General features: G+C 47.1%; 1 protein-coding gene across 1 annotated transcript in view; it reads left to right on the plus strand.

The window, feature by feature from the left end:
• The window catches only part of SPIDR (scaffold protein involved in DNA repair), a 2,344,543-nt gene that overhangs the window by 596,702 nt on the left and 1,729,851 nt on the right, over positions 1–17,990 (plus strand). The window contains exon 7 of the mRNA XM_086965726.1: positions 10,658–10,758. Within this exon, the coding sequence (XP_086821852.1) occupies positions 10,658–10,758 (101 nt within the window). The remainder of the gene's footprint in view (positions 1–10,657; positions 10,759–17,990) is intronic.

A 17,990-nucleotide genomic window follows, 5' to 3' on the forward strand; every position in this document is an offset into this window, starting at 1 on the left:
TGGGCAGATTCAACGACCTTCCTCTTATCACAGCAGCGTAAATACAGAATGTCCTGATGTTGCCCAGAAAGACAGAGTGGGGGGAAAACGTGGTAGCCTTCGTCATCGAAGGTCACGCGCAGTACTGGAAACCTATTCGTGGCGTGAAGGGGTCAGGGCGAGAAATGTTTGCACAGATGAAGCGGGGAGCTTATAATTTCATTCCTGCACAAGGCCGTGGCGGCAAAAGGGCGGCGCACCTGACCTGGCGCGTGCAGATCAGAACGAGCGGGAAAGCTCCAAGGTCGAAGCGTCTCCGACACAGCAGCTATCCGAGGCGAGCAGCGCGCGCCCTCTGCAAACACGCAGTTCTCGTTGCAGACTCCGACGCGTGCTTTATCAATTTAACTCGTAGTTACGCGAATTTATGTTTGACTAGGTTTGCATTATCACTCCAATCTTACTAACTGAAACACCAAATCCGGATTATCCGCGTTCTGACCGGGATTTCAGCCAGACATCACGCCACAAAACGAAGAACCTAGCATTTGGTTGCTTCTGCGCTAACTTCCGTCAGCACGTTCTGAAAGTCTGCCTAAATACCACCCAGTCCCAAAACGTCAATGTCGGTGAGAGATTTCCCACCACTTGATGATAGTAGCAGTTGGTATTTTTTCATAATGGAAAGGCCCTCTGGATCAAGAACACCCCAACACCAACTCGGAAAACTCACTCCTAAGTAGAGCTTACTTTGTAAATATATATATATAAGCAGGGCTTTAAGTGTGATGAAAAATCGGGGTGGTCTCTCAAAGGGGCGTGGACAATGTAATTAAGGGCGTGGTCTAAAAACACATAAGCTAAAAATCTGTGCTTAGCATAGTGTGCCACCCGACTTGTATTTTGTTGTTGCTGTCATTGCATCCAGATTTATGATAGAACAAGTAACATCATACCTACAACAAGTCAGGACTATTGGCTTTGTCAATGGTTGTTAGCTGCATAAGATAACTTTGCAGCAACTATGGCTTGTATATAATATTGAAAAAGCTTCCACTTAAAGCCCTGGTGACACCACAACAGTGTTTCTGCTCTTGAGTTTCAATAAGAGAAGAGAAAATGACTCTCTTTAAAGGATTGTCCTACCCCGACAACGCTCACCTGGCATGACGTCATGCCGTAACTTCTCCACTAGTGCGAAGTGAGCAGTGTGAGCACGCGCACATCAATGTGCCTGCTGTCACAGCAGTCTGGAAAAAAATGGACCGCCTGTGCCAGGGCACAAATCAGAGCCCGATGGAGACCCGTTTTGAGGCCCCCTTTAAAAAACTGCAGATGCTCAGTACCAGTGAGACCCGGCCCAATTAAAGTCCTGTATATAAGTGCAGGGGCCAAACGTTTTTCAGGGGGGCCCACCTCCTGTGCTGTAAAATGCATTGTTGATAAACAAGGATGGCCAGCCTTGATTTCAAACCCAGCCTCCTTCCTCCGCCATCATACATACACTGTCCCTTTATCATGATCTTGCAGGTTCCTTTCATCTCTGGTTTCTCTGCTTTAAGACATTTCTCTTCCCCTTATCCATCTGGCCTTTTCATCATTTCCATATGGCTATGTGGGGATATTTATAGAGTGCACTGCTACTCCAAGGAGTGTCCTGGTGCTGAAAGCTATGGGGAAGCAGCGGGGAAGAAGGGTTACTGGCATGAATAGAGCAAAGATTTCAGTTTTTTCCGGAACAGAGGTGTAGATCCAATGTTTCTCAGATGGAGGGGCATTTTTTTCCAGATGGAATGTCCGAGGTAGGAGAGAGCCTTACCCCCAGACCTCGACTTTTTAAAACAGAGATATTGGCTAGCAGCTGGTTGGAGGAACCGAGATTTCTTCGCTTTGTCAAGTTCTGGACACCAAAAATGTGTCTGGGAGGCCACAACCAACTGCATAATTTAAGCACCTATCACAAGGGCACGACCTCTGTCAGAGACAGAAACACACTCAGACAAGGTAACTTAATGCAAAGAAGATTGGCAGGGACATATGGAAACTAGAAGCCCTCCATAGAAGGATACATAAGAATTGGAAGAGTCTGTCCGACAATAGGCCAATCAAACAGTTAGACGGTAGGATGCTTGATCCCAGGCAGGGAACCCGAGCATGGTTCTCCGCATCCAGGCCACCATGAGGCGTACGAATAATCCAATTTAGGGCTGGTAGATTTCCTCTCATCAGTTACAGAGTCTGGGCAAAAGTATTTTCACCCATATCTCAACAATACTACTGTCTCCTTCTCTCGCCACTATCCCCACAATTTAAAATATTGGCATGTATGCACAGTGCACTGATAACACAAAAGGAACAAACATTTCTGTGAACCCTGTTGCAGAAGGTACAGTTTTTATTGCACAGTAATGTTAAGAAACCAGATGACTGTAACATTCAGGCAACAATCCAGTGACTTAGTCAGACATACAAATCAATAAACTTGTACTGGTTGTTGCATAGTCCTAAGGTGGGAGCCCTTCTGGCGACATCCATTGAGAAACCTGTATGCAACAGAAAGGGGGCGTGGAGTACCTGAAAAGTTTAATTTGGACCTTGAGTATGAGTGTCTCTGTATTCGTACAACATTTTATCACATCTGCAAAGTAGCGATACCCCGGGAATCTTTATTGATGCTTTAAATAGCTCCAGTTGCATGTGTCCCTGTTGAAACGGGGAAACATGTGCCGTCGGCATTTTGCATATGCTGCTGTTTCTGGCCATTTTTCACCCAATACATTTCAGTAGGATTCACCATCTGAAATTTATTGAGGAGAAAATCTGGTTGTCATCTTTTAATGACAGACTCCTAATTCTGACCACTGTACAAACAGAGTTTTTTTCAGTGTTGGAATTTGCCTACAAACTTGTAATTGAAGCCTTAGAATATTCTGTCTCCTTTAGAAGATACAGACACGGGTAGCAAGAAAATAGTTTAGTGTTAACACTATGAAATTAAGAGCAAGAGAACACATACATTGGTTGTGGTGGAAGTTTAACTCACAAGACCCACTGCATAGGTTTTTAGGCTAAATGTGTTACCTGGCAGGAAGAGATGTACATCAACCCCAGAGATTACATTTCAAAGTTCTCTTGTTTGTGTTGTCTTTGACCTGGCAAAACCTTGCCATGGGCACCTTTAAGGAGTACATATCAGCTGTTTCAGCCTTTCTTAGTTTGCCTGATCAGTCCTCATCATATACCACTGTAATGTGCTTCTTAGGAGGTCCTTCAGGTGTTTCTTGCTGCTCCCTTTATTACGCCTCAGTGATATCTTAAAGTTGGTCGTAACCTTTTTGATGTGTGTTCCCTTTTTCCTCCCCACAACTGAACTCTGAGACTCTTGACCTTGAAAACTGTGTTTCTCATTGCCATCACTTCTGCGTATCACGTCTGTGAACTGCAGGCCTGGTCAGCTCAAGCTCTGTATACTTCCTTTTATTTCCTGACAAGCCCATAGTTGCCTCCTGTGCATCTTTTCTTCCATAAATGGTGTCACCTTTCCACACTGGGCAATGCATCAGGCTCCCCTGCATTCTTTTCTCCTCCACGTACATTTAAAGAGGAGAGGCTACACCAGTGGGATTCTCGGCATGATCTTCTTTTCTGTATCAGTAGGACTAAAGAGAATTGTGTTGCCGATCAACTCTTTGTTGGATTCACCAGTACGAGGAAAGGAAAGGGGGTCCAGGAGTGGACCATATCACAGTGTATTATCCTCTGCATCAAACTGTGTGCCATGTTGGCATCTGTCCATACTTTCTTCGGGCACTACTGCATCAGTTCTCAAGTCCTTAGGGAGAGACAACTTAGTCCTGCAGGACTTCCTGCTGCAATTACACTCCTCAGACCCACCCTCTGGATGGAACATTGCTTTGTTAACTATTCTAAAAGTGAGGAACCTGTGGTTAGAAGTATCTTTCTACAGTCAGGTACTTAACTTTGATTATGCTCTTTCTGGTAGATTTCGAACTCTAGATTCCTTACTACCCACCCCCTGGAGTGGACTTTTGGATGCAATAAGGTTCACTGTTGCACCCTGCCAGTACAAATGTAATCATGTTAGCCATGCTCCACAATTTAAGGCATTGAAGCATTAGAAGGAAACTGACGTCACCATGCAGGAGTGGCGCCAATTTGCAGCTCCAAGTCTTCTCGCTCGGAGGACGAATGGAGCTGCGATGGAGACTGTTGACGCCACCTGCCAGCAAGCAGGATCTGTTGCAAGAGATTCTGGATTCAGTATGGCACCTGAGGAGATTCACAAGTTGACGAACCTGCACTTAAATATAACATTCTTGAGCCAGAAAGCACATTACTGAAGGTAAGCAGCTTATTTGGTTTTCAGCATTTGAGCTCATTTTTGAGAAAATACAGAATTTGTATGTTTTTCACCAACATGGCACCCTGTTGAAGAGCCCTTGTGTTTTCACAGCATAACGTGGGTTGAGTGCAACTTGTGAGAAGTTGGCCTGATATGTGATGTCCACTATTCTAGTGGGCACCCTGTATCAGTCCAAACAACCCTTATGGTGATGGTTGTAAAGTCAACCTTATAGACCAGCTATCCTAGTGGTAGCATGGACAAAGCAGTCTTAGGCTAAAACTTCAGAGAGCATGTGAAGCCAGCTGTTTTACCACATGTAATCCCTTGAATACCAAATGAAAGGCACCACACAGGTTATATATAAAATATATATGTATTTTTTACTAACACAACCCCTCTGAACTCTTTATGAGGTCAGAGGGCAAAGCACATAACAAGATACTTAATTATCATACAGTAAGTTGCACAAAATACAGTTGAGCCCTAGGGGCGTTGCAAACCATATACTAAAATAGTGGTATAAGAACCACGTCACAAACAGGGAGTAGGCCTAGGGCCTAGAGAATCGCTGGGGCTACACTGAACTACCAAAGGTTAGGAAGCAGGAGGCCCACGGGATGCGTGTGCAGTGTCTTAACACACACTCGAGTTACCATAGGGATACAATGGGAACGGAAGAGTCAGAAACTTGTTGATTTAGGACACTTCCGGATGGACTAGGAGAAAGCTACTGAAAACTAGGACACTTGGATAGTCAATACCCACAGGAGCACCGGAGTACTCGCGTTACCTCACCCACAGGAGCCGGGTGCATAGGTGTCAAGTTGTGTCGGGTTTCGTCACTGAATCCTATGGAGACTTGTAAAAAGATGCTGCAGGCGACCAGGAGGGAAGTGTCCGGTTGGATCCAAGGGTGGATCGAGGATGAAGGTTACCTGAAAGCAGAGGGGACAGAGGCTGGGTCGCTAGCCAGTGACCAGGAAGGAACCAGACAATGTCGTGAAGCAATCAGATGATGTTGTGAAGCTTGTCTCTGCAACCACGAGGTCCAGGAGGCGTCGACGATGACCAGGCGCTGGAATCGTGCTGTCCCACGATGGATCTAGTCTGCGGTGTCGGGACCCGGATTGGATCCAACAAGCCTTGGCAAATGCAACCCACGCAGGAATCTAATATTCGCTTCGAGTCAGACCAGCAAGGTCTGGGGGGCTTCTCTTTGTCCGGGAAGCAGGAGCAAGCCTGGAGCAACCAGGCCAGGGGTGTAGATTCAAAGGTTCGCCTTCACAGAGGCCACTAGCCAACGGGCAAGTGACCGGAAAGGCGCGTCGAGCGCAAAAGCAGCAGCAGGTCCCACGCGGCACTCGTGGAGTGTGGAGGGCTGTGCATAGGTGCAAATGTGGCTCGGGCTGGGGCTTCTCAATCCCCAATGCACAACTTCGAGGGTGCCTCAGAAGCTGCGCAATTAGCAATAAGCAGGTTTTTCAAGAAGTCCGGTCCCACATCTCTCGTCGCCTTCAGGGGTCTCAGCTCTGCTGCAGATGTGGGTCGGGGTCAGAGAAGTCTGAAAGTCCAGTTCCTGTCTGGCTCTGTGCTCGGGCTCGACAAAGCAAACCGGCAAGTCGCTGTTGGTGCCTGTTTGCACAGGGTGGTCACTCCTTGACCACTAGGGAGATTCTTCAGTCTTCTAGTTGCAGTAGAATGTCGAAGGTCCAGAGTTTCGTTTCAAGTTTCAGTTCAGGATAATCTAAAGTCTCTAGACTCAGCTCCTAGCTTTATACTGATTAAAGGGGCTGGATTACCTGCTAGGTCCCTCCTATGGTTAGGACCAGGGAAGGGGGTGGTTACACCCCTTTCCCTTTGTCCAGTTTCGAGCCAGAGCTGGGGCTGGAGTGCCCCAGCAACTGGTTTGAACCGGGCTATGCATGGAGCACCTCTGTGTGCCCCAGGCAGTGTCTCATTTCATTCAGCCCTCCCTGCCCCAATACACTATGGCCTGTCTGGGGTGGTGCTAGCACCTCCCAAGACAGGAAACCTATTGCCCAAACCTCCTTTGCTGGGAGGACTCCCAGCAGCCGGAGATCAGACTTGTGTTTCTGGCAGCAGTATCCATTTTGTGATGCTGAGGCTCTGGTTAACTTTAACCGGGAATATCAGGAACAACATGTCTTCTCCTTCTAGAAGGGTGGAATGCTACCCCTGTCGCCAGAACTGGCGAGGGGGTAGTATTCCAAAGCGTATGACACCTTACACAACATGTTTTGATAAAGCCAAACCAAAGTTAGCATTAACCGCGAGGATTATAATGCACTTAAGAGTATATGGTATGGCTATATCATAGAACAGCTATAAGGACATGGTTCCGAAAGCTGCAGACAGGCTCAGCTCATGCTAGAACACCATCTCACATAAAACCAAGCTCTCTGCCTCCAGGATTGTTAAGGCCTGCCATAGGAGTGACTTATAGGTGCATATGTGTCTATATATAAGGTTAGATATAGGAATACTAATTCTAAAACAAAGGGTGATTACACCACCTTTGCCCCAGCTGAGTGATCAGCCAGTTGTGTCAATTTGGATGGCCAGCTAGGGGTGGCATAATACATGCTGCAGCCCCTGGTAGGCCTTGGATGCACCTATGCCCTGGGTACCTATGGTACACTATACAGGGGCTCATAAGGTGACCCAATGTCCAATTGGAGATGTACCTAAAGTACATGGTGTCCACTTACAGTGAGAGCAGATAGCCTGGGGTTCTGATTAGCAGGATCCCAGGCCAACTAAGTCGAAAACCCGCTAAACACTAGGCAAAAAGTTGGGGTAACCATATAGTCAGATATCCACCTTCCTTCACAGCTGGCACCGGAATATCCCCTGAATGGCTCCGTTGAGTGTACCTTGTATTTCTCATAAAGCAAGTCTATGGATATTTGTGATTGTTAGTCTCACCGCACATGGCAGTTGTGTGTATGCTGAGGGCACATAGTGAAGCAGATTGTGACCCCGAGCTAGGCTCTATGGCCTGGAAAGTCACACCAAATGCAACCCTGCTTTGTAAGTGTACTCACTAGGCTGTAGATAATGCACACAGGTGGTCCTATTATATGTGAAAAACAGATCTTTTTACCAGTTACCACCACAAGAGAGTTACCTACCAGCCTCTTCTTTTTCAAATGGACTGCCAGGCCCTGCAACTATATTTACACTGCATGTGTAGCATTGTGAACGTGCAGTGAGTGTTCTATGCCTGACTGTTGGCACCCAGGAAGTGATTTTGGGTCTCCTGTGAGTGGATGGTGTAGAGGAGAGAGGATAGTGACAACAATATGAATCAGAGCGTTTCTCCAATGCATCCCAGGTACTTTTGTAGTGAACCCAACTCTAGAGTATAGGAGAACAAGAGACAGAGGAGAGGGCCAATATGACTGCAATAACCTGAAATCAGTCTCAGTGCTCAGCCTGTGGGACCCTCAAACGTTTTCTGAAATGGAGTATATGCAGGGCTCGAGTCGGGGTACCACGCAGGTGAACAGCGTCCCCCCACTTATTTTACCGGGAGCTCGATAACTGGAGCAAATGGAGCCACACATTCACTCTTTGGCCTCCTTTCGTGACATCACTTCCTGTCGTGACGTCAGCGTCCCCCCACTTCTTTTTTTTAGGATTTGTGTCCTGAGTATATGTATGGGGCAAAACCAGGACCTTGTAACTGATTGTTGCCCAGGCAACACACTGGAGGGTTTTGGAGAAAGACTTCTGTTTTCCAAAGTTGGTGTCCCTGAAATCCAACTTCCCAGACAAATTAAGGGACACAACCTCAAGTCCAAAGAATCCTTTTGGAAGGCCTGACAAGAGAGGAGCCTACCTTTGCTGCTATGAAGAGAAGCTTTGGAGGTATCTCTGAAGAAGGAAGCTATCTTAAACAAAATGATCCACTAAAATAAGACATGCATTACCTGAAAACAACTGCACTGCAAGAACCAGGGTATGATCTGATGAGAAAGATTGCATGGGCCACTGAGCTTCTATTGTGCCCCCGGTTGCCCCAGTCAGGGTCTCAAGCTTGCTTGGCCCTCTTCCCCGGCTCAGGTGTGTTGAGCAGGATTGTTAGTGTGAGTTTAAGCTTTTGTGCCCCCAAGATTGTGTCTCCCTAAAGTATCTTCCAAGCACAACATTTAGAAGCTAACATTTTGATTGTTGGTTTCCCATTTCTGTGGATCGAAGTGCGTGGCACTATTTTGTGTGCCTTTGTGCTTTTTCCTTCACTCCCATCAGTACCATCACCTGGGTAAAGTATCTTCCAAGCACAACATTTAGAAGCTAACATTTTGATTGTTGGTTTCCCATTTCTGTGGATGGAAGTGCGTGGCACTATTTCATGTGCCTTTGTGCTTTTTCCTTCACTCCCATCAGTACCATCACCTGGGGATCCTGAAGCTCAGATTCCATGGGGCAGCTCTAATATCCCACAAACTCCAGTTTCTGCTCATGAAAGAGCCTCACATTTGAGCAGACTTCCTGGCAGTGCTTAATTTGAGCTGGTGGTTTCTGGTGCTCAGCACCAGCACTTGATCATCAACACCGGTGCTTTTCATGACCACCAATTAAGGACAAATTAATTTGTGTGGGGGGTTAAGTGATTTGTGCATACCCCTAGACTTGAACCTGGTTCCCCAGCTCCAAAGTCGGCAGCTCTGCCCATCACGCCACATCATCTCCCCACTTTCATGGTTAGTAGTTGGTTCTGTTTCAGGCAGAGCTAACAGGAGAAATGGGCTGGTGAAAGCTGCCTCCTGATGAGAGCCCCTACACTTATTTTTTTAAACAAATTAACCACTGCTTCCAGGTGGGCTCTACTCTTTGTTTTGGGTGCGTAGTGAATGCACCTGTGGCAGCTGCTGAACCTGACCACAAGGTCTTATGGCAACAGCCTGGCCTAGATACGCATGGGGTAAGACCTTTGCATTTACAACGGTGATGCGCCCCTGAATAGAGGCACATAGCAGCAGGTAACTAAAAGCTCCAAGGGATTTGGGCACATGTTTGATTCTTAGAGACTCTGATTACAACCCTCACTAGTCTGATAATCAATATAGAGAGCACATCTGCACCTTGAGTATGAGGCCACAATGCTGTTACTTCAAGCTCACAGTGAAACATTGCATGCCATTTCCCCTACATATGAAGGTATCCGCTAGCACTACTGTATTCCTTATGTTGATGTGTGTTAAAAAAACAACTTTTCTTTAACTAAGATAAAACACTGGTTAGACATTCGTATATTTGGTACAATTCAATGATTCACTTAGCTCTGAGTCTCTAGTCCTCATCCATTTCCATAACAATCAATCAATCAATCAAAGCATTTGTATAGCGCACTACTCACCCGGAGGGTCTCAAGGCGCTTAGGGGAGGGGGGGTCCGCTACTGCTCGAACAGCCAGGTCTTGAGCTGCTTCCTGAAGGCGTGGTGGTCCTGGGTCAGGCGGAGGTGGGTCGGGAGGGAGTTCCAAGTCTTGGCGGCGAGGTAGGAGAAGGACCTTCTCCCTGTGGTGGCTCTTCGGATGCAGGGGACAGCGGCGAGGGCGTGGCCGGTCGATCGAAGCTGGCGTTTGGGAGCGTAGAAGTTGAGGCGGCTGTTGAGGTATCCTGGGCCTTGGTTGTGCAGAGCTTTGACTTTGGCAGGCTCTACCTCGCCAGGGGTCAAGTGCTGAAGGTTGTATTTTGGTGTTCAGCTTTGGGTACAGTAGTAGGAAGGCTTCTGGACAGCCTATACAAAAGGATCCAGTTAATACATCTGAGGCCCAGTAGTCTGTTTACCATGAGGTCCCAACATCGCTTCACCCAAGTGCCATGAAATGTTCTGTACTGCCTTTTCAGCTGTTGGATTGATGACACGTTTTTTGTTGATTACGACAGCAACTTAAGTGCATAGAATTGTACATTGAACCTTTGAAATGTAAGAATTGTGGGGCTGTGCGGATCCCCTATGCTGATCTGAGCACAGTAACTGGACAACGCAGTACATTTTGAAAGTGGTTGTTGCATTTCCTGCATCCAAGAGGGAGCGTGCACCAGAGGCTAACTGCTGCCTTGTGGACGTAGGGAGTGCGATAAAGGGGAATAAAGCATGTGTATGTATTGATGTACTTACAGCATGATCCTAGCCAGGAAGCAACCGAGCGCTTTACATAGTAGAGGTGCTAGGGAACATGCGGGTGTTCAAATGTTGTGTGCTTCTAATGGCTCGGAGAGTACATGATCCTGCTGGATGCTCCATCTTGGTCTCATTCTTGTTTTCTTTTCATCCCTGCAGGGGAGGACTAGCAGAGCGCTTAAACCGGCTGCAGAACAGAGAGAGGTCTGCCATCAGCTTTTGGAGGCACCAGGGTGTTGCGGATCACAAAACTCCATCGGGTAAGAACCAGAACTTAAATGCAGTCACTGTACACCTTCAGTGTACAATGTATATCACAGTTGTGGACATAAGTTTGCTATCATGAGAGGTCCATGTGTGAAGCAAAATTTCAAACACAGATTTAGCCATAAGATACAAAGGGTTAATCAAATGCAATCAAGGATTACAGTTGCAAATAACGCAGGTACACTAGCTGTCCCTCTCGACCGTGTAAATTCCTTATTGATTGGTATACAGTGGGATCATTCTGCACTTTTGAATGCATTCTATATGTAAAGATGTGCACCTAAACTGAGCGTTGGTGATAATCTTCCAGTGTGAGAATTAGTGGGTTTCTAAATCGTATATCCCGCTAAAAGGTTGCCCATATTAATTGCAAAATGTGTCAGTTCCACCACGCTAACCAGAAATGTAAAATCTGAAGGATTGTCTTTTAACAACGTTAACTTTATTGGCATGGAGAGAAGTGCAGCTAAAAATCGTTTGTAAAACATATCGATGCTTTTTAATAATAGAAGATCACCAGACATTTAAATTTAGAAACTAGTTACTAAATTAAAATATTTCACTGTAGTAACAAAAAGAGTCCCCCTGAACAATCTTTGGATAAATTCAGGAAAAATCTTCTGTGCCCGAAGATGAATGCAAAAAGAGCAATCGATGGCCAGATTGTTGAACAATGCCAAACATTAACCCCAGTACAGAGATCTGTGCCATAAGTAAATTTTAGGTCTCACCTGAGCCAGCGCATGTTCTGGTCTGGCGAGACATTCAGTGAGTGGGCTTTAGAAATCCGACCACACGCTTTTGCTTGTGGCCTAAAGCTTGCGGTTACGAGCGCGGTTACGCGCACATCCGCCATATGGCTTTCCTATCTCTCCCTCATTAAGCGCATCGCTCGCGGGCACCCTTAATGCGCGCGCACTAAATCAGCGTTAGTTATTCACTTCTGCACGGCGTGTGAACCGAAAAGATTCCCACTCTACAGTTAGGTCTCGCCTGAGCCAGCGCATGCGCTGATCTGGCGAGACATTTAGTTAGTGGGCTTTAGTAATCCGACCACACGCTTTTGCTTGTGGCATAAAGCTTGCGGTTACGTGCACATCCGCCATCTGGCTTTCCTATCTCTCCCTCATTAAGCTCATCGCTCAAGCGCATCGCTCGCGGACACCCTTAAAGCGCACACACCAAATCAGCATTAGTTATTCTTTCCTGCACGGAGTGTGAACCGAAAAGGTTCCCACTCAACTGTACACTGATATAATTGCAAACTTTTACCTCGCAGCTACCTATACATAGCGGTATAAGCACTAAATTTGTCCGCAAAAGTATTGCCATACGCAAATCTTTACTTACAATATTTACCCAACTCCAGTCGGACATATTTCTGCCTCATACGCTGCAAGATGCTTTGTATCATTCGTAACTGCTCTGCCCCTAGCAAAGTGGTGTGCCCCTTCGCCGGAACACGTACACACCCGCTCTTAAACGGCGGTAGCCTAGCCAATTTCTATACCGGGCCTCCCATCTACTGGTGAATTCTTACTACTTTGCACATTAGTTATGCAGTCCAAGTCGCTGCACTAACTAAAAGGACACGTCTTTTTACACTCTCAGTAACACCACTTCCCCAAGCACAGGGAAAAGGGCTGGGCTGCACAGTAAGCTCAACTCCTACAACTCGACCCCTCCACGGGGCCACCACTCACTTTAGGCCATTATGCATGGCTTTGACTCCTGATCCTACTGCTCCCCTTATAATCAACTCCCCACCAGGTGCCAACAGTCCGCTCACCTCACCCCCAGTTATAAGAGTGCAAGCTCACCACCATATTACACTTGCACCCCTAAATGCTTTCAGTCCGCCGCCGCTCTACAAAGCTCACCAAAATAAACACATATGCCACATACCACCCAACTCGCACGGAAATATGTTTGCTCTACAAAATCTTCAATAGGCTAACTCCCGGGCCCCCACTCACCCCCCAAAAGCTCCCTGCTACTCACTACCTATAACCTCATCAACCCCGACAAAGCCTCTCCAATAGCCTAACAGAATCTCCTGCTTACTCCATAACCCTAGGGCTGCATACCCCCTCAAGCCCCAACTCTCTCACTAAACCTCCCATCTGCCGGTGGACTCTTGCTGCTTTGTATCTTACTCATACAGTCCCAGCCGCCATACTAACAGCTAACACAAGTCTATCAAAACCTCTGCAACACAACCCCCGCAGGCACAGGGGGAAAGGGCTCCTTTACACTTTAAGCGCAACTCTCAAAACTCTGCTCACCACAGGGCCACACACTCACTTTTCGCTGTTGCCCAGGGCCTTACCTCCTTATTTGCTAATATGCGATATGCCTGCTTCGATTTGCGTGGAAATTAGTTACAATATTTATCTAATCCCTGCCCCATCCTCCAAGAAGTCGCCAAAGCACAGCTCGCACACCCCTTTCTATAAGCTTCTCACCTCAGGCAGACACGCTCCTTCTGTGTCCCTGGTCTCATGGCATTGCCTTCCTCTGCCACAGCCCCCACCTCTACTCGCTTCCACCCTCCGCCATTTTCCCTCTTCCTTCCCTTCCCCTTCAGGGGCTTTTTTTTAATGTTCAATGTTGTAGAATTGCAAGGGCGCACGTCCCTGCGAGAGAAGAGCGCGTGCTTGGGGAAGATGAACGCGCACGAACCCAGGTTTTGACGTGCGCGCGACAACCTTTGCCTGTTGACTGGAATGACAGTCTAAACAGAGAAAAAGGGCTCTTTTGGTTTGCTTGGATTCTGCTGATGTGCGTAAATGCTTGTTAGATGAGTTTACGTTACATAAATAAGTATATAAAGTGTTCGAATCCCCTGATATCGCTATGTATGTCTGTTTTCTCCGGTTCTTTCATGCATGCCTTCTCCATTTGCCCTCTGCCGAATCTCTTCTTTTATCGTGTTTATTTCGCCTGTTCTCTGTCACCTTCTTCTCTCCTGGGGATTTACAATGTTTATCTTCTCTACACCTCTTTCTATCTTAACTCATCGTTTTATTTTTCCTTTTGTCTATTATTTTCTTTACGTGTTTTACTGCTACTCTCTTTTCTCCGCGCTTTATTTTCTGCCTGTTCCCCTGCCCTTTTCACTTCTTTCTCTGACGAGCACTTTTGCCGCCTCCGCCCCTTCCCTCCTCAGCCCGCGTGCTGTCTCGGGCTCCCGCCTTAGGCAGATCTTATCTTTGGGCCTGTGCACCTCAATAGAGAAAACCCAACTTTAAAGGCAGGACTTCAGGGAGGCTGACATAATGTAGTCAACAACGCACCCCGCCCCCACACTGTTAGCCTTTTGAAGAAACCTCAGTGACATCTGTATCCATCACAGGGAGATGTTGGCGCTGTTAATTGCTCATTGGCCTTTACCAGGACAGTGAATATTTGTATTATATCGGGGGCCTTTTGCTGTTTGCCTGAGTCAGTCACTACTCACTGCACCCTACCTCACTCATGGATCAGTCTTCACTCACTGATATCCCCCTTGCTTGCACGTACATGACAACTATTTTAAAATGGAAGCTTTAACAAACAAGCATTGGCATAGCCAATAGGTCTCGCCTTTGAGCCCTTATAAGTGATTAGCCATGCAACAGTTGATGTTGTTGCACTTAGGATATTGTGCTGCATAATTAAATACTTATAAGGTCCCAAAAGCTGAACCTATTGGCTATGCCAATGCTTGTTTTTGTTGCTTCCCATGCCATTCCAGTCTAAACCCAGCCATATGCAAATCAGTCTGCTCCCCATGGGAACAGCCCGGCCTAAACTGCCAGGCCAGGTCCTCCCTGGAACGAAAACAAGCATCCTGGGACTGGTTTCGGGGTTTCACCCCTCATTCGCCAGGCTAGCTTGACTCCAGTGGCATGGAGAGCATGGGACCCACGTCTGGGCATACCTGTCCCACTCAGAGTGACATATGCAACAAGCATTTACAATGCAATGGTCTCGGCATTATTAAAGGTAGAGCTATCTAAGACAGGAAAGCTGAGTATGTTTTTGCTCTGACCCTCCACATCTAGAAAAGGACCATCACAACCAATGGACTTTAAGCACATAAGTCCTGAAGGGTACCAGAACCTGAATTGCACTGGGCACTCACTGCTCCACTAAGGGGTGTACAGGTCTAACAGACAATCCATTGAAAATCTAAAACTGGGTAAAAGAATAAAGGCACTCGCCACCCAAGCAGAGCGCCACGTGAGGCTTTTGGCACTGCAACAGCTTAGTATGGTAGGTACAGGATAGGTCTGCCATTGCTTAAATCGACGACCCATATTGCTGGTTCTTGGGGTTGCGGTTATTGGTGAACATGGGGAAGTGTTATTTATCATAATTAAACAACCAAAACACTGTAACCACATGAGACCAACAATCAGGTGCGCAACAGCGTAAACCAACTGAGTCAAAAACTTACAGACTACTCTTCAAAGAGGTTTATGAACATGTACCGCTCCCCACTAGAACGGAGGAAGGAGAGGGTGTGTGCTGCTCAATTACAGTTTACACCTTCTTTTGTTGCTGGTTACAACGCAACGCTTCAATTCCAATTTGTAATGGAATATCTTTCCCAGCTCAACTCCTCCATTGCAACCTCTTTGAAAAGGATCTCCGTGCTCAAGTCAGCATGGGTGTCTCTGCGCTCCATCTTACACCCCAAATAAAACCACTAGACTCACTGCTAGCGTATGATAAGTGTACCATCCCTCTAAATACGCCCATCCAGTTAACGCTTCAGAGTTGCAGATGGCATTCCTTTACTAAAAAACAAAGCATATTTTGTAAAAATTCCCCCTAGTTTCCACCAGGTATCAGCTACTCTTTTCCAAAAGCCTGAAGCGCACCTGCCACCTTACCTATCTCCAACCTACTCAGCCCACTGCAGAAATCCTTCACCAACTCTTCGAAAATGGTCCTCACTCTAACTTGGCCATCTTGGAATGTTGTTTTGGTTTTAATTAACTAAGCAATAAAAAAATATCACTCATTCACTGGTCATCTCTGCTCCAACAATCACCGTTCTTCCCGACCTCTCCACAGCATTCACTTGCCCGTTGCCCTCGCACCCTGTTCTACCTCATGATGCACAGACTTTGCGTCAATCAAAACTCTTCACCGAAGTGCCACCTCCCCTCCCCAGTGGAGTTCAAGCGGGGACTAAGCACCCTACCCGCTCATACCACATTCCACCTCCGCCCTAGACCAGGCCCTGCGCCCTCAGCAAAGCCTGAATGCCACTGGAAAGTAACATGGAAACCTCTATACGTTTATTTAAAGTCCGAGCCTCGCCACACTTGGATCACTCTGGCTACTTTGTACATCAGAGTAGCAAGGATGCCAGTGCCCCTGATGCCAGCAAGGAAAATGGCCCCATTGACTTTGCGTCAATCAAAACTCTTCACCGAAGTGCCACCTCCCCTCCCCAGTGGAGTTCAAGCGGGGACTAAGCACCCTACCCGCTTATACCACATTCCACCTCAGCCCTAGACCAGGCCCTGCGCCCTCAGCAAAGCCTGAATGCCACTGGAAAGTAACATGGAAACCTCTATACGTTTATTTAAAGTCCGAGCCTCGCCACACTTGGATCACTCTGGCTACTTTGTACATCAGAGTAGCAAGGATGCCAGTGCCCCTGATGCCAGCAAGGAAAATGGCCCCATTGATTGCAGCTGAGGTAGCAAAATACAGCAATTATCAGGGTGCCCTCAGGACTGTACACCCCGTGCACTGCGCCTGCCGCCTCAACGGCAACTAAGCCCATATTGAAACTGTAAGAAACTCAAAAAGGTAATACATTTCAATAAACACAATTTAGGAAAAAATGTATGACTGCATGTAAATAGTCACGTGATTTACGTGAAAACATCCCGTCACACAACCGAAACAAGTTCTTTAATTTTGTCCTTCGAGAGAGCAGTGTGAACAACATACCGGCTGAATGTCATACCAAGGACGGCTAAGTGGCGTGGTGTGAGAAGCCCTTAACTTTCGAGAAAGTCACCGGAAAACAGTCTTGGAACCGTGGGCGTTTTCCCAATACGTGTGCAGTTGTTCGGGGAAATAGTATTTACTGACGAGGCAGGGAACTCACTTCCTTGTGCTGGGTTTCGTGTCTGATGCAAACACCGAGAGGGAGGCAAATTCCATTCACATCTTGCACCACCCTTCGCAGCTGAAACAGGTGAGATGCGGTGCCCGTACCTGAAGGGAGCCGCCACGGTCTTGTAATCTACCGGAGCCGCGTTTGCACAAACCTCCTCTGCCCCCGTCCACCTGAAACAGGCGAGAAGCGGCATCCATACCTGGAGGGACAGCAGGCGTCTTGGAATCTACCGGAGGCTGGAGCAGAGTCACAAAAACCCTTCTAGAGCCAAACGTTCAAGATCGGACCCGCAGGAGGCATTTTTTTTTACTTGAAAATCAGTGTAGAAAAAAAAAATGGCGGCTGCAAATTTCGGATTCGGGGGCGTGTATTTGTTGTTTTGAGTGACGGGTGACGTCACTGGCGAAAGAACAGCAAAATGTACGCCCCTGAATCCGAAAGAGACGGAGCTTGTTTCGAGCGACGCCTCTCTCCTCCAATGGCTGGCCTCCGTTTAGGAAGCCAGCCAATGGCGGAGAGGTGGTGTACAGAGGCGGGTTCAAGCCCCGTACTCAAAATCAATAAATCTCCGACCGGAAGCTGGCAAGCCAGCATTTCCGGTCCTCGACCTAAAAAGAACAATTGATGGACAGAATGTTGAACAACGTTAAATATTCACCTCAGTACAGAGACCTGGGCCTAAATCTATTTTTGTTTGCTCCACATGGCATTCCAGTTTAAACACATCCATATGCAAATCAGTCTTGACCCTGCTCCCCATGGGAACAGTCCAGCCCAAACTGCCAGGCCATGCCTCCCTGGACTGGAAACCAGCATCCTGGGATGGGTTTCGGGGTTTCACCCCTCATCAGCCTGGATAGCTTGACTCCAGTGGCATTCAGAGCACTGGACCCACATCTAGGCATACCCATCCCACTCTGGTGACGAATGCAAAAAGAACAATTGATGAACAGAATGTTGAACACTGTCAAAAATTCACCCCAGTACAGAGATCTGGGCCTAACTTCAAATGGTGACTCAATGTACCATCCATCCCTTATAACTCTTCCCTCCCTCGTAGCCTATGTACGTAATGGGCCAGATGTTTTCTTGTTACTC

This window comes from Lissotriton vulgaris, chromosome 4_1 (assembly GCF_964263255.1).
Source record: "Lissotriton vulgaris chromosome 4_1, aLisVul1.2, whole genome shotgun sequence".
Taxonomy (NCBI): domain Eukaryota; kingdom Metazoa; phylum Chordata; class Amphibia; order Caudata; family Salamandridae; genus Lissotriton; species Lissotriton vulgaris.